The sequence below is a fragment of the Lineus longissimus genome, chromosome 18, assembly GCF_910592395.1.
Source record: "Lineus longissimus chromosome 18, tnLinLong1.2, whole genome shotgun sequence".
NCBI lineage: Eukaryota > Metazoa > Nemertea > Pilidiophora > Heteronemertea > Lineidae > Lineus > Lineus longissimus.
This window is the reverse complement of record NC_088325.1, coordinates 13834937-13851559: the sequence shown is the minus strand read 5'-3', so window position 1 is coordinate 13851559 and position 16623 is coordinate 13834937. Positions and strand designations below refer to the sequence as shown.

The 16623-nt window shown below is 43.1% G+C and overlaps 5 protein-coding genes across 5 annotated transcripts; all 5 read right to left on the bottom strand.

The window, feature by feature from the left end:
- Nucleotides 1–378: 378 nt before the first annotated feature.
- On the bottom strand, nt 379–2487 carry LOC135502156 (protein shisa-4-like). Its single transcript, XM_064794784.1, has 5 exons — nt 2339–2487; nt 1927–2104; nt 1488–1594; nt 1000–1247; nt 379–692 (listed from the first exon to the last, which is right to left on the bottom strand). Exons 1-5 carry the CDS (start codon nt 2418–2420, stop codon nt 507–509), a joined length of 801 nt encoding a protein of 266 aa, XP_064650854.1. The 5' UTR covers nt 2421–2487; the 3' UTR covers nt 379–506.
- Nucleotides 2488–3111: 624 nt separating this feature from the next.
- On the bottom strand, nt 3112–5031 carry LOC135502171 (uncharacterized). The gene is made up of 4 exons (XM_064794797.1): nt 4745–5031; nt 4386–4525; nt 4001–4251; nt 3112–3611 (listed from the first exon to the last, which is right to left on the bottom strand). The coding sequence occupies exons 1-4, from the start codon at nt 4768–4770 to the stop codon at nt 3393–3395; spliced, it is 636 nt and encodes a 211-aa protein (XP_064650867.1). The 5' UTR covers nt 4771–5031; the 3' UTR covers nt 3112–3392.
- A 1041-nt stretch (nt 5032–6072) lies between these two features.
- LOC135502244 (protein shisa-5-like) lies at nt 6073–7860 on the bottom strand. The gene is made up of 4 exons (XM_064794904.1): nt 7797–7860; nt 7251–7434; nt 6841–6959; nt 6073–6449 (listed from the first exon to the last, which is right to left on the bottom strand). The coding sequence occupies exons 1-4, from the start codon at nt 7858–7860 to the stop codon at nt 6073–6075; spliced, it is 744 nt and encodes a 247-aa protein (XP_064650974.1).
- Nucleotides 7861–10064: 2204 nt separating this feature from the next.
- On the bottom strand, nt 10065–10529 carry LOC135502243 (eukaryotic translation initiation factor 5A-1-like). The gene has a single exon (XM_064794903.1). It carries the CDS (start codon nt 10527–10529, stop codon nt 10065–10067), a length of 465 nt encoding a protein of 154 aa, XP_064650973.1.
- A 443-nt stretch (nt 10530–10972) lies between these two features.
- LOC135502175 (eukaryotic translation initiation factor 5A-1-like) lies at nt 10973–15749 on the bottom strand. Its single transcript, XM_064794802.1, has 2 exons — nt 15694–15749; nt 10973–13274 (listed from the first exon to the last, which is right to left on the bottom strand). Exon 2 carries the CDS (start codon nt 13259–13261, stop codon nt 12788–12790), a length of 474 nt encoding a protein of 157 aa, XP_064650872.1. The 5' UTR covers nt 13262–13274; nt 15694–15749; the 3' UTR covers nt 10973–12787.
- Nucleotides 15750–16623: the final 874 nt, after the last annotated feature.

The following is a 16623-nucleotide window of genomic DNA, read 5'->3' as shown; positions in this document are numbered from 1 at the left end:
TGATCTGGCATGTGGTAAGTCCCACATGCCATCAATAACCCCAGTGGCTCCTTCAACACATGTTGCGACTTTGAAGTGATGTTAATTGGTCTGTACCATTCTGGCGTGATCTTCAGCTACATGATGAGGGTGCCAGTAGCGGAAAATACATCTCTTGGAGAATCAGGGGCGTGTCCAGGAGGAACTTAATCCTATGTGGCCCGTTTCTGTTCGGAATCCCGGACATTGAGATTGTGTCGGTTCTTTGACCGCCACGGAAAAAAAATAAAGAAAAAGCAGCCAGTTTCTTTTAAAAACTTGTTTTATTTACATATGAACACGATTATGTACAACGAAGAATACAGATGAGGTCATAGTAGCAGCGATCACTAAAACATGTTTATCAACGGCTAATGAACTGATGGACGTCAAAATAAACGGGCCAAAAACCGTCATGGAACTCGTCAAGGACTAGAAGATAAAATGCAGGGCCGTTGCTAAAAGGGAGATTCAGAAGGGACAAAATATTAGTAATCCAACGCCTCTTTGACGTATTCCTTCTCATCTGCTCGCGGGGAGGTATACTTCGACCGCCTTGGCGCGCCGAATACATCGTCTTCGTAGAGAGTGCTTTGCGGTGGGGTCGGCGATCGGGGCTCCGTGGTGGGAACTGGCATTGCAGCTTGTGGATGGGCCTCACCGACTGGTTTTGGCTGAAATTAGGACGAAGTGATTAGATTTAATGGTAAAGGAATTGACACCTCCACGGCATTGTCAGTTCAGCGTCGAGCCATTGTCGCCCTAAAAAAATGTATTCCAAAACATTTTACCTCTGAGTTTTTCTCTTTTCATGAATAAATCTGAGTTTAATTTTCATTCACAGTGAGCACCCTGCCGAAAAAAAGTCAAAGAGTGACCTTGACCTTGAAGGCAATATCATCCAAAAAAGGTAAGCACTTTCAAATGCATTTTTTCCTTCAAAAGGTAGTCCACGAAGTTTAAACCGGAAGTATTTCTCACCCCTGGGATGGGTGGGAGCGTATTCCGTCGGACCAATTTTCGCAAGGGCGGTTCTTTCTTCTTTGGTGCCATTTCTGAGTTTTGATACGGCACTGGTTCCGGTTCTGGCGCTGCTTCTGGTTCTGGTTCCGGTTCTGGCACTTCTTCTTGTTCCGGTTCCGGTTCCGGGTGAATTACAGGTTCTTCTGCTGCTTCAAAACTAATTGTTGGGCGCTCTTTCCTTTTGTTGTCAATCTCAAGGTCGTCACCTGAAAATGAGGTTATTGAAAGCCAATTCACGGGAATGCCAATTAAAATGTAACCATGGTGATGGCAAGCCGCACAAGCAGGCACCAAAATGTGTGAATCGATATGAATACTTTTTTCAACAGGACAGGCGATAAACAACATAACGTCTGCTACCAACTTGGCGATGACAGAGCCAAAGCCTTAAGTAAGATTGCTTGTGGCATCATCAGCTAAACAAATCTATACATGTGTAGACTTACCAGTTGTTTTCTTCTTCAATGATTCGCAAACAACGGCCAAGACTATGAAGACCACTGCAGCAGCCCCCACTCCTGCCAGGATGCCAGCAATCATCAGCACAGAATTCCTGAAGAGAGGAAAGAGAAACTATGTCAAGGTGTAAAAACCGCTATACGCTACCACTTGGTTCTTCATCATGCCTGGAGGAAAGACATTTGGGGATATCGTATTGCTTTCTCTCAATGAGTTATCTGTATGCGGTGTTGTCCAATCTACTTGCTCTCCTCGAAGTCTATGTGCGAACACGCAACATCCAGACGCTAAGAGAAGGAACCACTGATCATGCAGCCATTTGCTATGGACGATAGCTATCCATTCCACCAGCTACCTATACCAAATAGGATGGTATGAACAGGCCGTGGCCCGCAGGTGGAGGAAACGTATACTCATACCACTTACCATGCGTCCTCCTCCGTTATACACGGCGTACTCCCCGAAAAGTACGTGCTGTAGCAGTACTCTGTACAACAATACTTCAGGGTACTAGTCCCGCAGCAATAGGTTTCGCAGTCGAAAGCTGGCCTGGCGTACCCAGTCCCGTCAGTATAGGCTGTGCATGTCTCGGCTGAAGAGGTTACTGGAAGAAAGGTGACGGAAAAACGTACAGACTTATGAAAGTCGTGTTTTGGGGGGGGGGGGGATAGCTCAGATTAGCGATCACCAACGAGGTAAAAATCTACTATTGCTGCATAACTTGGTTATCTATCATTTTGTCAATATCTCGAAGCCAGAAATTACACTTGTTTAGCCGAGCTGTCAGTATGTATAGAAGCACTTGAATAAACCCATACGAAGATCTTAATGAACTCACCAGTAACGAGAGAAGCTAGCATCAAACATGAAGTCAACTGGGTCGATATTCGCCCTATCTTCGACTCCAATACTGCCCACATTTTAGCAGCTCGGCGTCCAGTGTTTCACCATGTTTGGAATAAGGGATTAAAGAAACCATACGCACGATCCATAGGTCCTATCAGAAAGGGATATTCAATGTCGTTTTGTTGTCAACCAGTGTACGTGTATAAACAAAGTATGTTTTGGTTAGAATGCGTTGCGCGCGATTAGAAAGCATTGCAAGAAGATTTTGTTGAGCCCCCCGCTTGGTTCGCGGAGGTTTATTTTGGCCTCGGTCCATGGCTTTGACCTGTCGATGTGGCAGAAGATTTAGTCTCAAAACTTAAAGTCAAGACCAACAATCCAACTAACGATGGTGTCGGAAACTTAGACACCGTTTTTACGTGCCACTACGATAAGACGCCAATTGGGTTTATTGCTCTTCTGACTCCGTAGTCGGCCTCAAGCATCAGTGTAGAAGCATCACCATGAGTGTTGACATTTACCAGCCAAGTATTTTGCATATATATATATCAGGTTATTAACCGGCTTGCCAATGATTGCCTTCAGACCACTAATACAATCGTCCTCATGGTCGCGATCAAGTCAAACAATGCAGTTCGAAGAAACAAGTAAACACAGGGCAAAAGCGTGACGGGAAATCAACAAGGACGACTAGACAAGTTCTACAAAGTCTTTTTTAATATCTAAGATACATTGTAATAACAGTACATTAATAAATACGTGGAAGTTTTGACGAATCAGAATTAAGATATCACAAAACATCTCCTACGGACGTTTTCAAGCGTTATCCAAACAATGACAGGAGACACTGTTCATTCGATGTGCCAGAGTCTTTCGATATCTTTCTTGAACGACTCTGGTTTCATACTGCTGCAGCGGCCGGCGTGACCTTCAAAGTTTTGCCATGGAGACACCTTCGGTAAACACTTGCCAAAGGCGAATAGGTATGGCCGGGACGGGCGAATATATTAGCAAAGTGGTCATCAATTCGCTGCAGAAAAAGCGCATCACACTATGTCCATCGCTTCTTTGACATAACCATGAACCTTGACTTCTTCATAATGAAACTTCTGAGGCTCGCGAAGAGACTTGAATCGAAATTGTCCAACCAGACCCTCTACAGGTCTGTTGACTTCGTATTCGTACAGGTTGTACTGCGGGGGTGGTGCTAGGTCATCATCCACGAACGTATCAAATCCATTGCCGAAACTTATTCCTTTCTTAGGCTGGAAAACAAAGACAAATATGAGCGAAGAATTTACCATTATTCTGATAGCAATTGCTCAAAATGGACCTAAATCGTTAAGAATTAACGCGTTGTGATTGGGTCAGAGCTGATGACTACACCGGTGACGCAGGTTTTAACCATTCTGATTGGACGACACGATCATGCGGTCAGAAGTAAATCATGATTGGCTGACTTCTGTGACTTTGCCGATGAACATGATTGAAAGCTTTTGATTGGCTATAACGATATTCAAGTGAAAGGAAATTCGTCTGTTATGAGAGCCTAGCTATTCCAGATTCAGCACCATGGCTTCCGGACTAAAAGTTACGGTCGTGTCCACGGTGAAGAAAACTGAGGTAGAAGGTTGAATGAGAAATCGAGACTTACAAGTCTTTTAAGTGGTGGTAGCGAATCCCTTTTCTGAGGCGGAGGCGCCCCAACCTGTTCGACCTGCCCAGGTATGGCCACGGCCGCGACGATAGGCACAGGCGCAGCTGCGGCTGTCGGCGGCCGCCGGTACTCCAGTTCCTCGGGCTTCACTTCTTCCGGCGGACTATCTTTTTTCTCCTCGGCCGCGGCAGCTTTTTCTTCCTCTTTCTTCTCCTCTTCTTTCTTCTCTTCTTCTTTCTTTTCTTCCTCTGAAAAGCAAAAGCATGCAGTTATCATTGTCAGCAAACCCTCTCCCATCGAACAACACTAACCTCGGCTCAATATTTTACGTGAGAAACTATATTTATTCTCTCTCAAAACAGAATGCATCCACTCCGCTTACCCTTTTTGTCTTCCTTTTTTTTACGCGCACACTTGCACTTCTTCCAGTTGATACACGAACAGAACTTGCCCAGCAGCACGAACAGTACGGCCAGACCTATGAGGCCGCCGAGGATGCCGGCTATTAGACCAATTGACAACCTGTAAAAAAGAAGATGAATATTTACTATTTGTGTTGACGCCACGCCAGACTTTGTCGAAGAACATACCGAATTGAAACAAGGATAGGACCAGAGCGTGATGCTACAATGTACGGGAAATACACTATTCTACCGGTGTAATGTTTTTGATTGTTCCCCATAGACAACTTAGAGACCATGACTTTTCTGGGGAAAACAGATAAAAAAAGGTGTCACTTACGCTGTGTCTTCAGCTGTGGCCGCCATCTCTTCTTGCAGTCGGAGCGATGGTCAAAGGGTAGTCACTGGTGAACCGTCAAAAAATCTCGAGAACGGAAACTTGCACCATCTTTCCTCTTACTTCCATCCTTCTACATCGTTTCAATCCTCCGTGATGAAGAAAAGGGCCCCCTGTGGTAAAAATTCCCAAACTGTCCCAAGCAAATTTTAGTTTTCAAGTCCAAGATTGCATATTAAAAACATACGTATGGTACTCAGACGCTACCGATATGTACTTAGTATTTGAACATTTTATAAAAGGCCCTTTCATTGTTTACATTCTAAACTTACACGACCCATGCAGGTTCAGTGTGAATGTGGTCTAAGGACCCGTATTGACTTGCCCTTACGCAAGCCACCTTTAAACCATTACTCAGGCCATTGTGTTGACTCGATGACGCGCGTTCCAAGACGATCTCGAAAAACAGTTATAAACAAGGTGACTAATTTTGTTCGTATAGGTCAAAAACCTAGCCAGTCCTTATATCAGTCCTTCCTGTCCTACCACAAAGTGGTCCCTTGGGACGGGGACATCATTGTAGAGAAAAAAGAAATCCCTTGCGAAAAGCATGTTTTATTTTCGGAAACGTTTTTAATCTACGTCATGCACAAAATCACATCTTACAAGGATTTCACTTCATAGAGCGCAGGTTAAAAATTCATAAACAGGTAATATAAATTAAAATAATATCACAAAGATAACATCATTTTCTCTGATACAAGACGTCTGTTACTGCGCAAAAACTGATCAACCCGTAATCGGCGGAACAGAGACAATGTCACATCCAGAACAGAACGAAACCATGGAGGCGTCCAGCCGTTATCATCGGTCCATTCCAATGATACTGCAAGATCAACCAGGAGCCGTGCGCCTATCTCGATGGTGGCACGGACATTCCAGATGCCAGGTGCTCATCCACTGTCCTTAAAGGCCGATACTACTCCTGACCGAGTTAATATTGTGTTCTTGCTCCGTATCCGGGCCTTCTCTTCCTTTAGTTCGCTATTGGTGGATACATCTCTAGCGCCCCGGGAGTTTGAGGTGGATACTGAAACAAATCATGTACAGTAATTGCCAGTTTAGGTAACGTCAGACCTTCATCGAGTTATCAAGATTACCAGTGATTATTGGCAATGGAGGAAAAACCGATGCGGTACAGGATAATTTGGTGTCTACGGCCGTCGTAATGTACATGTAAGCTTCTAATGAGATAACGCGTCGAACACCTCTCTTGCGGCATTGTTTAGACCCAGAAAGTGACCAGCTATGTATGGGACAATCTCTAACTCTCATACCTGTTGCTGTTGTGGATACGACGTCTGGGCTTGCGGGTACGTCTGACTGGGCTGCTGGGTTGGGTAGGCGACTGTCTGCGGCGAAGGCATAGCTGTCGCTGGGTAGACGTTCGTCTGGTTCCCAACAGGCTGGGGAGGCTGGACTGTAACCTGCCCGGGGTATGTTGTGGTGGTCATCTGATACCCCGAACCCGGGTAGATTGTCGTCACACCGGCGGTGTTGGGCGTCACTGTGGCGTAGCTTGGAGGGGGGCCGCTGTTTGGTGGAGGTCCTGGATAAGGTGGAGGCGCAGTAGGCTGCGCACGGGGATAGTTGTTCCCAGACACGACAGTGGTACTATTGACGCCCACGGTTATGGGTGTCTGGTGGACTATTGGAAGAAAACAAGAATATTCATGTTAATAATCTTACATTACCGGCATGGATAATTAGACGGACGCGCAACTATTGTATTCAACGAATTTCCTCCTTTATTTTATAATCCTTTCAAATTTGAAGAGACTTTGTCTTGACTGTATAAATCCTTTACTTATCTTAACTCATGGTGTTTATATAGTAGGAGACAGCCCAGCGTGGCATGTGTGCCAGATGAATAAGAAGGGGAGATCGTGTATGGAGAAGAGGCTGGCATGGTTTGTGCTTCAGATGAATATGAAGGAGATATCATGTATGGATAAGGGGGTAGTCTGGCGTGGTATGTACGTCAGATGAGTAAAGAAAGGAAAGGAAAGAAAGGTTCTGGTTGTTCAGATGGTACCTACCTCGTCCTCTTGCCCTGGTTTGAGTCAGATCTCCTTTACACATTGTTACCAAAGCCACGATGATGCCAATGACAATAGCCAGGCCGATCAAGCCGCCGATGACACCGCCAACGATAACCCTGGGGACGAAAGTGAGGTAACAATATAGAAGAATGGTGGGGGATGCCGTCGAGGCCATCGCTGTCTTACACGAAGCAAAACTTGGACGGAAACCATCCCACTTCATATGGCAGGAATGGCGCTTAGGCTGCGGGAATGGTGCAAGAGCATTTGGTCATATTTTGATTGAAGATAATTGGCTTCCACATACTTTTGTCTTTATATCATAGCCACATCATCGAGGGAAGGACACTTTCCCGGGGGGGGGGGGGGGGGCACATGTTCATGTCAACACGTCGGTCTTTACGTACCATGTGGTCGCGACTGTAGTCACTGTCGATGTGTAGCAGTCAGTCAGACTGATGCTGGAGCAGGCATCGCTACAGCAATATTTGTAGCTGTAGGATCCACAACAATAGTCGCTACAGGTGAAGCCAGAAACATAATTATAGACGTCGTCGTAGTAGGAAGAGCAGTATTCAGTTGCTGTGACTCCTGAAAAATAGGAAGTTCAGTTCTACATCTTCGTGATATTTTCCACTCCCCGGCGGTGAACGTCAATCTTCACAAGGAAGAAAACGGGGCGCGCGGGGGGAGGTAGCGGTTAAGGCCATAGCGAGGCCAGGTTTGGCAACGTCTCTGAGTTGCCGTCACAATTTAAACACGTGTACGAGAGGTCCTTCTGGACGGCTAAGATCCACAACTTAGACGGACGTATCATGTAGACGGATGCATCGGAATTTGGTTAACGTCGGCCACCAGGCATGGGATTTGTTACACAGTACATGTAATGAAGTCATCTGGTTACCTTTATTTGTATAATTAACTTTAAAAAAAGAAAACATGCCTGTACTTACCATTGAAAAAGACCACAGTCAGTATCCAAGCTAAAAGCAACATCATTCCTGTGTGTTTGACCATGGTTTCAGATGAAATACGAAAGAGCGGCCGCTTTCAAAATCTTTCTGTACACAAGCTTGGCCACTTTCTCCATAGGCCTAATCCTGTTGGCAATAAGTTGTTCACAGTATAGTTTTCTCAAGCAATTACAATTGGTTGGCTTTTCTTATGCAACGGGTCTTGGACTGTATGTAGTGAGCGTGCGTCACAAATCTTTGGATTATGTTGGAAAAGCGTCGATGAAGTGTAATTTGAAATAGTCCCAAGTTGGTCTTTTGAGGACAAAGTCACAACCACCATGCAGGGATACGTCCACTTTGAGTGAAAGCGATATCATGGTTACCCGGTGGTTTTGATAAAATTATAATTTCCATTCGTCCAAAATTGGTCTTTTGGGGACAAAGTCACAACCACCATGCAGGGATACATCCACTTGGAAGCGAGATTAGACTTGCTAGGGCAAGATGAAGTGAACTTGGAAAAAGAAAGGTCTTGGTCTCCACATATCAAATAGAAATCACTAAAACCATCAGATCAAACGCAATCCAACTGTATTTTCAGAGTTTTGTACACTGTATCAAAGGCCACAATATATAGAAGTTTAAATGAAGACAGTTTTGAGGCAGATAATTTTTTAACAGTTACTAAACTTTTACAACTTCGTACAGTGGCAAAGAAGGCCAAAACACTTAAGGAGGCAGACCACTCCCGAGACCCTTATTGGTTGCCATGAGTTGGCAAGAGGACCATTGTTGTCATTGAGTTTTTTCTGGTCGTGTACAGACTGAGGCGACAACCCAAGTCCTGACGGTTCCTGACCGATTTTACAGTACACCAAGCTTTTCGATGTCCACCTGCGAGTTGAACACGCTGCGGTCTGTTGTGATATCGAGCACATATTATGAGTAGCATCTCAATTGGAACAGGGCATAAAAAACTTTTGTATCTTCTAAACTTTAGAAAAGTGCCATTTTCTTCAGAAATGGGCTAGTCACTGATGATATTTACACAGGACAATGCCTTTCTGGACCACCTGTCCACGATGCAACATTCAGAATTTCCTGGAGACTATCTTTTGTCGAAATCATATGAATATCCATTTAATATACAGTGGAACCTCCCTTAGCGGACACCTCTCTATTAAGGACAAAAATTATGGTCCCAAATTGGTTTTTTCCATTCAATCTGACCTCTCTAATCAGGACAGCACTTGTCAGTCCCGAGGGTGTCCTTAATAGAGAGGTTCTACCGTTTAACAATATGACCGTAGGACTGCTGCATAAATGACACTGAACACTCTCAGGCTCCAAGATCAGCGCTTTGTCAAACTTGAATTCATCAACATGAATACAGGATATATTTCAAGCGAAGAGGCATTTCACAATTCGGCTGAAAGGTTTATTCATATTTTTTTTGCTGAAATCCAGTACCTTTCCGGATGGAAGTTGCAAGAAGGCAGTACACAATAAAAAATGATGTCGATTGCAAACAAACAAAATTTCTATACATTGACAAAGACTCATAAGGCCGTCTTTTCTCGAATATCCAGCACATAATGTATCTTCATTGTCCATATTTTCATTGTATCGATAAATTGACGATTTTCAGGCCGAGAAGACTTATAAAATGTCGCACTAAGCACAAGACAATTCATTCACAGTTCCAATGAAACGTTCTCAACTTTTCTGACTGCCTTGTAAAGATAACAGATTAGATGTCCGCAAATACTTAATATGATTATACTTATCATAATTCAGACAGTGGCCGAGCTGGGCCACTTTTGGTTAAAACGCCAAAAATAAAACAAGCTGGGATTCCAGAAACAGGAGGCCTTTGCCAATTAAGTAAGTTGGGGACCAGGTTTACAGGAAGCACAACTATTTTTAGTTTAGGCCCAACTGGAATTTCATCATCATATAACAGCACAAATATGATTGCAGTAAAGATGCCGTCCATTTCAGAACAGCAACATATCCTGACCAACTTTACAGTACTAAGTATAAGCCATTCTATCGAAATTCACTGAAAAATTCAAAAAACTGTTTAGGGAAGGACTCGGTACTCCTAAGCATGAATAGAGTCGTACTTCAAAAGAGCTCAAAAGTTATTAATTTTCGTTCCATTTGTAAATTTGACGGTCCAGTTTTGTTGGAATGTTCATAGAGTCGACTTTTTAAGTTGTACGGTACTTTGTCAAACTCCATCCTATATGTATCAATCACAGTTTAGGAATCTTTCATGGTTTTGACCCCAACGACAGCTTCATCCTTCATAGCAGTCAGCACAGTTACCATAAACGAGTCACCGTCGTCGAATTTCTTCTGAATTTCCTTACCAATGTCGTTGTCAGGGAGTTTGAGGTCCTCTTTCTCGTTACCAAGATCATCCATTAAGGTAAGAAACCCGTCGTCTATGTTGGTCATCTGATAGTCCACACGCGACACGTGTGGGACATTCATATTATGAGTCGAGGGGCAGAGATCCTCGTATTTTTTTTGAGTGAAGATGTCAAGAGCAACCAAGTGGACCTTGGCGTGGCCGTGCTTGCCGGTCTTTGATGTCGACATCTCAACGATCTTACATGGGTGTCCCTTAATGACGACGTAACCGTTCTTCCTCAAAGCGGAGCACTGCATGGGAAAGGTGTCAGACGCCCCGGACCCGGCAGATGCGAACTCTTCATCAGCCATTATGAAAGTCCTGAAAACATAAATAGTCACATTTGTTAGTTTATCATATACCCTATGTGCGCTGATCCGGCAACAAGACGTCAGAAAACCACAAAATGACCCTGAAAAGTTCATTCAAATTGAACCAAAATCATTGACAGTGCACCAAAGACCGACTTTCATAATATAACAGAGTTAACACCGCACTTGATTATACATGTACTGCAGTGTATTTTGCGAAAGATTCACAAAAGAAATATCATCATGCATGACTAGGAGTGCATGACTGAGTGCAGTCCGCCAATGCAGTAGCAGACATTTTGTTCCCAACGTCTGCTCACTCCAAGTACTTCAAACTCCAACGGCATAGAGACCAGCGCGAGGCAGGTAAACTCCTCTACTTCCTGATACATTGGAAAGTGCATAACTTCAAGAAAATGAACAACAAGACAAAACAACGAATCTCAGATGTCATTTCAAGTTACTTTATATGACAATTTACAGGACAAAATGAATGCAAACTGTTAAGAGATGGTAGCAAAAGCACTGGCCAACAGAGCTCTCTACGGGCATTACCTTACAAAATGATCATCCCTTTTTAAACGCCTTTGGCTAAAATGCCTGGCCTGGCCTGGCACTATCGATAGATACTCACTTCCAGTCAAAGATGATGAAGTGGTAACTCCGTGTCCGTTTCACCAAAAAAACTCCCTGGATTTATCAGAAATTTGGTTTATATGTGACCCGCCATGACAAAATGAGTCGCATGTCGCTCTGAGCTTGACAGGTTGAGACAGACTGGTTGTTCATTTCACCATTGTCTGCCTTTTGTAAAATCGGAGCATATCAATTTCTTCTATTATGTCCTGGTGTCATTTTAGGCTCATCTTCTGTGCGACATGCAACTCATTTTGTCGTGGTGGGTCACACATGATCATCTTAGCCAAAATAATTTTTGCTATATGTAAAATGTCGGCCGAAACGTTAGTCATATGAACTCCCCTTTAATAGCGAGATTCTACTGTTTATCCATTTTTGTCACATTGAGAAAAATGGCTTTGAAGTTTGGAATCTTAACAGAAAATGTATTGTACTTTTTTTTCATAATAGTTTTACTGTTGGCCAGAATGGTGTGTTTTACTGTTGGCCAGAGTGGTGTGGATTTGAAGGCCAGATCAGTCATCATAAGGATAATGCTGTGGTATGACTTATCCCAAAATGTTGAATATGGCACATATCTTGTTCGGCGATGAGACTCTTCAGTTGAACGCAATGAAGACCTAATGTTTGAATAACATATTCATAATGGTTATACATACATATATTTAGTATCTAGAACTGTACATTGCCAGCATATCTAGGACTGTACTGGACAAACTATTTTACCGTCTCACAATTTTTTTAGAAAGCTTACATTACATTATTACGGTAACCCACTCAATATAAGCACATGATTATAGTCTTGATAACATGGAATAAAATTATAGGCACGCTATACAGTGATGAACCTGTAATCCCAAAAGATATTCGAGCCCCAACCACCAATAGTGAGAAAATACACAATTTCCCCAACTGAAAAGATTTCTCTGTTATTCAACTGTTAGCTGCAGTAAATGAGTACAGCTCTACATTAACCTCAGTCGAATAAAACGGACGGGGTTTCCAAGTCCCTAGCCTGTTGATGTAATGTACAATAGACTTTGTGTGAACCCCTTGACCCCCCCCCCCCGGCCAGTTTTGCATCCTCAACCTCGCATTGCAGAAGGTAGGAGTGTGGTCCAGTCTAGAAGTTGGGTTATTATGTTTCGGAAGAGTGCTAAACGTATACACTAATTCAGGGGTTTCAACACTGAAAAGGTTCATGAGAATGTTTACACTTAAAAACTTCCACTTTGTCTTTTTTGTAAGAGATGTTGTATGAAAGTGTTCTCCTTTGAATGTGGAGCCACCTGCGTTACACGAACATAACTTCTCTGCCTGTACATCTACATTCATTGTTATCCAAAGGAGGACACATCTGCTCATACAACTTTCCTTCAAAACCCCACAATTTCAATTGACGTCCTGAACCCAAGTTGAAACAGCAAACGTTCGGCACCAGTGGGCATTGTTCTGCTGCAGAGCTTCAGGCCACAAACACAGTTTAGACTTATAGCCAACTAGCCAGAATGGCACAAAATTGTAGAAAAATGTTTGGAATCCAGTAATCCTTCCATGGGTTTTAAATGAAAGTCAATGTCTGTATTCCAACAGACAGGATACTTTATTTTTCTAAATGTTTACTTCAAAGACTTAACACCCGAGGCTGCCTCCTCACCCATAGCGCTCAAAATAGTGATCATGAAAGGTTCACCACCATCTATTTTCTCCTGGATTTCTTTCCCAATATCTGTGGCAACTTCAGGAATACGGATGTCCTCTTTTGTTGTTCCGTCGTCAGCCATTAAACTCAGAAAACCATCTTCTACATCAATGAACTGATAGTCCTTGCGGATTACATGGGGCACATTCATATTATGAGTCGAAGGGCAGATGTCCTCATATTTTTTTTGAGTGAAGATGTCAAGAGCAACCAAGTGGACCTTGGCGTGGCCGTGCTTGCCGGTCTTTGATGTCGACATCTCAACGATCTTACATGGGTGTCCCTTAATGACGACGTAACCGTTCTTCCTCAAAGCGGAGCACTGCATGGGATAGGTGTTAGATGCTCCGGATGCAGCACCACTGAAGTCTTCATCAACATGATCTGCCATTTTTATGGGTTTTCTGGAAATAACGAAAACAGTGTAAATAGTCAGTTAGGCGTCAACTTTTCCCTGTTGAGGCTTTAGTTGAGCTAGAGCAAGATTTATTCACGATTTATGATATGAAAAAGAAATAAATCCGTTCCAATTCTCCAGGGAAGCAGTACTGCCGTTAAGAGAAGAGAAAGGGTTACACTGATGGCAAAATACCAACGGTTACTAAAAAATTATTTTTATGACACGTCTGAAGTCTCCACTGAACAATTGTTGCATATGCATTTGTAATAAAAGAACATTACTTTTGAGCCGAGGCGTAAGCATTTTCTTGGAGCTAACTGCGTTGCAGTGCTATTTGGCTGAGCCAAATGCGTGTTCGTTAGTTACCAACTGCAATTATTTTTTGGCCACAGCAGCTAAAATGCACTGGTACGAATGTGAATAGAAACTTACCCAACGATATCTGGCACAGCCGAGGCGATTACGGCAATCAATTACCACAGGATTCAAATAGTCAGCAGGCCACAATCGAAAAATCCTCCATACACCAGGAGGAAAAAATTTGCCAAAAAGTATGCCTCGTTTGATCGCAATTTGCGTCGAGTGCGATATGCTACTCGTGGTACTGTTATTCACAGTCAGTGGCCACAGATAAACACTGGCGACGGCATCAGAGACAATACCAGCGCTGCCCTCCTGTTTTGCATCATTGCCTCAAAAATTCTGACTTGGCAAAAAAAGACGATCACCACCCTGGAGAATCAGAACATGAATTCTCAACATTCTTCAAATTTCATATAATCAGGATTCTTCTTCTGTGTTCGATTGATTATAAGGCAGCAGGTCATACCCGCATAAATTTATAGAACTAAACTTTTAGATTTTTCATTACATCACTATTGAAAAATTTGGTACGCATGGGAATTCATCTCGATTTTTCAAATCAATGATTGGGGCAGAGGCATAAATTGGAGAGGACAGTGATGTATTGTCATTATCAATCTAAAAATTTATTTCATGGCCTCAATCAGCATGACAACAGAAAATTGCCATTCTGGTGATCTCCTGCTCAGTAGCGTCTACTAGCATTCAGGACGGTTAGCTAGCTACTATAGCATGCATGCATTGGTGTGTTGGGTGGTTAACATCTACAAACCTCCCCATCGGAAATGATGCAACATTGCTGGGCCTCACATTTCCAATTAATACCAACTTCTTGCTGGACTGGAAGAGCAACCATGAAACGACTGGGGGCCATTGTGCTCACCACCTGGAGATGTGCTATAAGAACAGCCATGTTCCCGACCCAAGGTGGCGTATCTCAGGCAAGACGCTTTATCAAAATATTTTCTGACTTTTGGGTGGATGATAAGGGGGTTGCTGTCTGCAGTTAAGTGTCTCACCAACTTGGGAAGCCCATTATTTTTCACAAAGTCGATTCCAAAATGGTCACCGCTGGGCTCATTAACAAATGTTTCCGATAAACTAACGTTTCTGAAAAAAGAAACTTTCGGGACCATTGGTCATGAGAATGTTTATTTATTTGGAACCTACGGCTATCTGCCAATTGACATGCAGGTATCATTCCAACGTCGCTGAATTCAGAAACCATTCACAAGTGGGTTGTAGCCTTTCACGCAAATATGTCAAGATATCGAGTGTTCGCAGGTTTTGTTTATCATTCACCAGAAACGTTTGTAAACTACGATTTCTAGTGGGAAAGGAGGTAGTGGCTATTCGTCTGTTCTGCATGTTCTGGCATTGGCCATATTTAGCACAGCCATAGGCTTTAAAAAGGCACAATTGCCATATATGGGCATGGATGATGGGGCAACGCCTTGTCCTTGTTGTGCCATCTAGAATGGATTTATCGACTTTCGCTTGTTGGCTTGGGCAGGGGCCTACCCCATGAATATTTCATCTGAATAATCTTGTGTTTGGGGATTATAAATTCAAGCTGCATAGTGCAGTGGAAATGGTGACACTCACTCACTGGCACTGGCAGTACAGCAAATGTTTATCAAACTAAGCCAAAGCAGTTCAAGTTTCAGTTTGTCCAGCCCAGCTCATCTTCTGTTTTCAGTTTTTTGGACAAAAACAAGAATTAGGATGCGTGAACAATGTGAACCTAATATATCGTTAACTTCTAAGGTTAGGCCAGAAAGGACTTCAACACCCATAACGACCAGTTCAAATTCGAAACCATAGCAAGCACTCCACCAATAGAAACTGTATACAATGCACTACAAATACACGGCAGTGCATAGAAACGAGCGGGGCCGGGCAAACGAAGGAACTTGCCGAAAAAGCACCTTGAGCCATATTTTACAAAACATCACTGGCTCTAGAATAGAACAACACATTCTCGATATACTGTTAAACAACTTAAACGATAAATTTGACAGTCTTTTGACCCTCATATCGTTATTTTTTACAATAATTACCTAAATTTCACCGACTACGCGAAATGTACTCGTGGTGCAATCGAAAAGACCTTTCCATGCCAGACAATAAAACGACCCAAACCATGTCCGTTGTGGTAGTTGTATTTTTCGTTAACGCCCGGAAAAGCGTCTGGTCTCTGATGGTTGAAGACACTTTTGGACCCATTGATTGAGGAGGTAAATTTGTTATTCAAATTGAACTCAGATTATTCTCCATGGTGGGCATTGTAAACTCCGATTTTGCCATGGTGAATCTGATATCTTTTTCGTGAGGGTGATCTCCATCAAAATCTTCACCGACTTAACGTTGTCCTCTTTTAAGGCAACAAAATAATGAAAGCAGATGCAGAGACAGGATACTAAAGACGGAACACAATGTAATTCAAAATAGCAATGATATGAAGTGAAAAAAAAACCAACTCTGTAAAGAAATGACCACAAAGTGTCATTGTACATGATGTTGTTTAAAGACTATTTGCCAGTCTGTTCGGGAGAACAACGATGAAGCCATCCAGTGGAAGACAAGATGTTTAGGTGGTATTGCTATTAGAAGATGGCAGCACTGAGAATTACCATCACTGACGAGGGTTGTGAGACATGTTCTGGTAATGTACACCTATGTTGCAAATACAAATATAAACCCCTTTAGTATTTTTGTGCCGATGGGACTGCTGGAGCTGACCGAATCACTCCGCCACCCCAGCTTTCATCTCAAGGCCATTTTCATACGGTGGTGGATGTGGTTCAACGGAGTCATACACGTTATAAGGCGGCGGCTGCGGATTGTAAGCCGGTTGAGGAGTCTGGGACGTCCTTGGGTCGTATTGCCCCGGCCCCTGTAATTGGGCGTTGGAGTTCTCTCCCGGTGGTTGTGGATTCGGTCTCTGTAGTTGCGTTTATACGGGTTCTGTCCTTGGGAGTAGGGCGGCG